Source organism: Octopus bimaculoides, chromosome 24 (assembly GCF_001194135.2).
Source record: "Octopus bimaculoides isolate UCB-OBI-ISO-001 chromosome 24, ASM119413v2, whole genome shotgun sequence".
Classification (NCBI taxonomy): Eukaryota; Metazoa; Mollusca; class Cephalopoda; order Octopoda; family Octopodidae; genus Octopus; species Octopus bimaculoides.
In genome coordinates, this window is record NC_069004.1 from 8,507,808 (window position 1) to 8,513,940 (window position 6,133).

Consider the following 6,133-nt stretch of genomic DNA (forward strand, 5'->3'; position numbering starts at 1 on the left):
ATATATATATATATATATATATATAAATTGACTTGCCCAGAGATTGAACTCATTTCAATAAGATCAACTATTACACCTAACAATCTATACTTATATTCACTATACCAACTTTTATAGAATAGTGGACAATAACTTTCTTCTCTCTGTGGATAATTATTTGTCGCCGTAACGTAATTCCTGGTCATTCCTTACTAAGCAGACCTATGAAAATTTGGCTTCTATTTCAAGCAGATCGAATTACTATATAGTTTCCATTCCAGGGGCTCATTGTTTTGTTTGGGCCTTCTATCAAAGTAGAGTTGTTTTCATCGCTGCTATGAATTTTATAACAGATCAAACGAAAGGAAACATAGATGAACTAAGAAAAGACGACTGAATGAAGGAAAAACATAAAATATACCTTTCAAAAAGGTAAACAAACTACTCATGAATACATTCGTACAGGAAAGACTCCATATCAGTCTTATATGTGGTAGATTATTCCCCGTAGAAAGTGGTTTTACTTGCAAGCCTAAAAATGCAATACAGTTACTCTTTCACGTCTATCCTAAAAGGATAGAAGGTATATCACGGTCATAACTGTGATAAATTGTTCTCTACGCGAAGTAGCTTAACCACGCACAAATACATGCAGATATGAGAGAAGCTGTATGACTGTTGATATCTGTGGTAAATTATTCTTGATGATTTTAAAATCATTTTTGTAACTTCATAAAATTTTTAATGACAGTCTCAATGTTAAATATCCCCATATATACCTGTCTTCAATGACCTTGCAGCGAAGGCTAATAATACTTTATAACCGAATTGGCGACATTAACTTAGGTGAAATCAAGTCTTAATAAATTCTAGCTTTTCTCTTCACTTACTTGTTATGTCCATTAGAAAAATATTTTTACAGAATAGCAAAAGCATGAAGAAAAAAAAAAGACCAAAAATAACGAAACCACACACACACACAGAATATTAATTTTCATCGTGTAGGATTTCAGATTTTCTTTCTTTTTCTTTTCTTATTTAAGATGAATTACAGTACAGGAATTTGAGAATGAAGAATACTACAAAATTACGAAAAAGAAGAAATCATGTTAATGGTGGCAGCTTTTGCGAATGCACAATTAAAGGCGAGAGGATTGAGACAACTGGATTTTTTTTTTAATTTTTAAACGATTCATTAAGTATTTTGCATCATGAGATTCTATACAATCTCGAAAAATCGCGAAAAAAAATCTATTTCATTCGCGAGAGAAATTCCGAAAGACAATCAATCACTGTATCAGGAAGAAATGCTTCTTCCTACTGTTATGTTCTCACTTCAGTATAATTAATTTCATTATTCCTCCAAGTAAAGCACAATTCTGTTATTTACAAATATTAGTACGGTATAGAAAGAAACGTTTGTCAACTTACCGTTTTCAAATCTAAACAGTAAATCAATGGGTTATATTTTCACCAAAGCATATATATCTGTTTGTTAGAATGAGGTTTTAGCAATTCTTTATCAACCTCATTAGACATCAACATTGAAGAAATTACTATATTATCACAATGAACAAGTGAAGCTGACTATATGTCTCCAGCCGTACTTTCGATGTCTAACATTACAATCTCTGTGTGAATTAGTGCATTATCATCCTGAAAGATTGCGTTTCCCTCTGGAAACTGTTCTGCAACCATAGGATGAATTTGATTAGGTAAAATGCTTAAATAGTCTTAACTATTAATTTTGCCATGAAGGGAAACCATTGGGCCAGCAGATTTCCAAGATATAGAACCCCCCCAGATCATCATAGATCCTCCTCCATGTTTAACAATTGGAAGAAAGCAGGAAAAAAATAGCAGTTATTTTATGATACCAGCAGGTATGTCTAGCAGACGAACATCCATCGCCGAAGATGACCAAAATGAGGGCGAAATCACGTGAGCTGGTGGTCTCCAAGCTACAATAGTAGGAAGTTCTCTCCCTGCTTGCAAAGCTCACCGAATAACCAGCTGGAATATCGTCTGTTCCCCTAGAACACCTACATTTTGGTGGTGATAAACATTAATGCTAATATTGTCCAATGGTTTATTATCAGAGTAATCTACTCACTAATAACATGCCCAATGCATATTCTAAGGATTAATAAAGATCTTTTTGAAAATGTTTTAAAACGTAATTATTGTATCTGGTTTAAATATTTTATTTTTGAGAAAAATCACATCTTCACTGGAAACATCCAGCTCTCCCATTCCTTATGAGCTCATGAGATCTCCAAGGGGACACTACCAACGAGTTTTAATATGACATCGAAAGTGCGGCTATATCAGCTTCACTTGTTTGTTGTGGTAATTTAGTGTTTTGTTGTTAAAGGGTTTTCTTGAATGTCGATGTAGAACAAAGTTGGTAAAACATCGGTAAATCTCATTGTAACAGTCAGATATTTATTGTGGTAGTTTGGTGAAAATATATAACATACTGATTGACTGTTTACATCTGAAAATGGTAAGTTGATAGACGTTTGATTTGATGCTGTAATATTGTCTGTAAATAATAAAATTGTTTCACTTGAAGGATAAGGTATATTGAAATGAAACAAAACAACAGGGAAATATATTTCTTTCAGATACAATAATTATATAAATGTGCAAACTCATAACAACATTAGTAAAAGATATTTCTTCCAAGAATACAGTAATTATATTGTTGTTGGCACTCCGTCGCTTACGACGTCAAGGGTTCCAGTTGATCCGATCAACGGAACAGCCTGCTCGTGAAATTAACGTGCAAGTGGCTGAGCACTCCACAGACACGTGTACCCTTAACGTAGTTCTCGGGGATATTCAGCGTGACACAGTGTGACAAGGCTGACCCATTGAATTACAGGCACAACAGAAACAGGAAGAAAGAGAAAGTTGTGGTGAAAGAGTACAGAAGGGTTCGCCACCATCCCCTGCCGGAGCCTCGTGTTTTCGCTCAGTAAACACTCACAACGCCCGATCTGGGAATCGAAACCGCTGCCCTAACCACTGGGCCATTGCGCCTCCACAATTATATTGTACTTGGAATAAATAACAACTTTGAAGAACAAATTTCCATATCTTCACTTTGATGTAGAAGATAATACTTTTAAACCTCACATGTTGATCTCTATTTTTAAAAATATATGTTGGAAATTAATTTAAAAGCCAAGACTAGTAATTAAGTGAAGTAAATATTTGCATAATTAAAATATTTCATTGATATGTTTATATTGCCTCGAATAGTGACAAGGTCTTTCGAGGAAGAGACGCCACATTGAATGTGGAGGAATTAAATGTTGAGACTCACGTTTAAGATTTGCTGTAGTTATGAAAAACAACTGTAAAAGTATCTGGAATGTCTTATCCCAGATAACAGTGACAGCTTCTCTTGTGATTACGTACATAAATAGTGAGATTCTTTCCTGCAGAAAATGATTTACAATAGGTAACTCTGTGATTTCGTTTCTTCCCCATATGAATGCATTTATTAGTAGTTAGGTTACCTTTTTGAGAACTATTCTCTTTTTGCTAATGTTTTTACTTCGTTCAGTTTTTTATATATCTTTTATGGTTTCTCTGTCATTTCAGAAAATCAAATGTCATCAACATCAAAGATCCATTATCAGTATTTGTCACCATTTACAGACTTGAGAAAGCAGTTATACAGAAAACTTACAACACTGTTTCTATAAATTTATCTTTGAGTTACTGACAGTTACTCTTCCAAGTGAAACATTTCTCTTCATTGTATAGAATGGGTATAAGATGATTTTGCATTACACTTAAATTTGGACAGATTTACAAATGAATTTCATTGCTATTTCTGAAACCAGCAGAAGGAAAACTGTTGATGGAAATATTGCAGTAGAAGAATTTTGATCAATGTTGTAGTAGATAAAGAAGAAATATTGATGTAATTGTCCCGAGAAAAGAAAAATTAAAGGGAAATGAATTTTCCTCAAGAATTGCCAAAGGAAGTGGGAAAATCACTTTATCATTGTGATATTTGTCAAAAGACATTCTCTCTAAAAAGTAGCCTTAGTAATCATAAAACCATCCACTCAGCAGAGAAACGACATAATTGTGATATCTGTGGTAAATCATTCCCTCGATTACAAACCTTAATTGTTCACAAGCGTACTCATACTGGAGAGAAACCATATCACTGTGATATCTGTGGTAAATCATTCACTGTAAAAGGCACATTAACTCAACATAGACATGTACATACAGGAGAGAAACCACATAACTGTGATGTATGCAGTAAATCATTCTCTCAATTGCATAGTTTAATTACTCACAAACACATTCATACAGGTGAACAACCATATGAATGTTGTATCTGTGGTAAATCATTCTCTCAAATGCATAATTTAATTGCTCACAAACGCATTCATACAGGTGAAAAACCATATGGATGTAATATCTGTGGTAAATCATTCTCTCTAAGGTGTCACTTAGATGGTCACAAGCGTACTCATACAGGTGAAAAACCATATCATTGTGATATCTGTGGTAAATCATTCTCTCAGGCTAATGGCCTAACTCGCCACATACGCATTCATACAGGTGAAAAACCATATCAGTGTAACATTTGTGGTGAATCATTCTCTGAAACTGGTAATTTAACTAAACACAAACACATTCATACAGGTGAGAAGTCATATCATTGTGATATCTGTGGGAAATCGTTCTTTCAAAAAGCTCATTTAAATTCTCACAAACGCATTCATACTGGAGAGAAACCATATCATTGTGATATCTGCGGTAAATCATTCTCTCATGGGAATGTCTTAAATACTCACAAACACATTCATACAGGAGAGAAACCACATTCCTGTGAAATCTGTGGCAAATCATTCAGTGATAGCGGTTCATTAGTTCTTCACAAACGTATTCATACAGGAGAGAAGCCATATCACTGCGATATCTGTGGTGAATCATTCACTTACGGAAGTGCATTAACTGGTCACAAGCGTATTCATACAGGAGAGGATCCATATCGCTGTAATATCTGTGGTAAATCACTTTCTACTAGTTCTAGCTTAATTAGGCACATACGTATTCATACAGGTGAAAAGCCATATCACTGTCATATCTGTGGTAAATCATTCACAGTAACAAGTCAGTTAAGTACACACTACGACTCTCATACAGGAAAATAGCTGTATCACTGTGATATCTGTAAGAAATCATTCTCTTAAGCAAGTATATAATTATTCACAGACATATTTATACTGGAGAGAAACCCTTTCATGTGATTTTTATGGTTAATCTTTCTTCCAAAATAGTGATATAACTAAGTGCAGTGGCATTTATACAGAAGAAAATTCATATTACTGTACTATCTGTGAGATAGCATTCTTTTTAAGTAGTGCCTGAACTACTCACAAATGCCTTAATAAAGGAGAAAAATTACACAATTGTGATATCTGTGGTTTATCACTTTCTGAAAATAGTAATTAACCTAAATAGATATAACCATTCTAGGGGGAAAAAAAACCATCACAGTGTTATGTGTAATACATCACTCATTTACTTACAAATATACACTCTGTAAACAGAGATATCATCACTCTAAAATTGTCAGGAATATAGCAGCCTCCCTAATGTTGGATCTGCAATAACATACCTTACAATACACTGTCAAATTGATCATGTTTGGTAGTGCAACCAACCATAAAAACTATGCCCTCAAAACATACATGTGAAATGTTTTACATAACTCATAGAACGGACCTTTTTTCTTTGTTTTGTTTTTTTTTGTGATACTTTTAATAAATGATTATATATATTGCATTGCATTGATTATTTATTGATTTGAACTTATTAGAATGAGTTGTCCTAGAAGGATCTAAACGTTGTTTGTTTTTGTTTGCCCATTTCATTGCATCTGATAAAGTTTTACTGAACATTTTGGTTATCCAATACTTTGCACTCTGATTCATTTTGTGTTTTGCACATTGACTACAAATATGCTTATTTCAACATAAATAAAGCTGAAACTATTTAGTTCCAGCTCTGACTTGCATTTTCCTAAACTTTTCTAAGCAACCTATTTTCCATAGAATTAGCCACAGAACATTTTGATTAACAGTATCAAATGCCTTGCTTAAATCAACAAAGCAAT

General features: G+C 33.7%; 2 protein-coding genes across 2 annotated transcripts in view; one reads left to right on the top strand and one right to left on the bottom strand.

Annotated features, from left to right (window-relative positions):
* Positions 1 to 1,538, bottom strand: part of LOC128250671 (zinc finger protein 836-like) — a 4,492-nt gene extending 2,954 nt beyond the window's left edge. The window contains exon 1 of the mRNA XM_052976243.1: positions 1,411 to 1,538. The gene's annotated coding sequence lies outside the window, so the exon portion shown is untranslated. The remainder of the gene's footprint in view (positions 1 to 1,410) is intronic.
* A 557-nt stretch (positions 1,539 to 2,095) lies between these two features.
* On the top strand, positions 2,096 to 5,800 carry LOC128250672 (zinc finger protein 135-like). The gene is made up of 2 exons (XM_052976244.1): positions 2,096 to 2,485; positions 3,592 to 5,800. Exon 2 carries the CDS (start codon positions 3,951 to 3,953, stop codon positions 5,166 to 5,168), a length of 1,218 nt encoding a protein of 405 aa, XP_052832204.1. The 5' UTR covers positions 2,096 to 2,485; positions 3,592 to 3,950; the 3' UTR covers positions 5,169 to 5,800.
* Positions 5,801 to 6,133: the final 333 nt, after the last annotated feature.

What these genes read in the sequence shown, in the direction of transcription:
- LOC128250672 (XM_052976244.1), top strand. Translation starts at nt 3,951, where the DNA reads ATGAATTTTCCTCAAGAATTGCCAAAGGAAGTGGGAAAATCACTTTAT.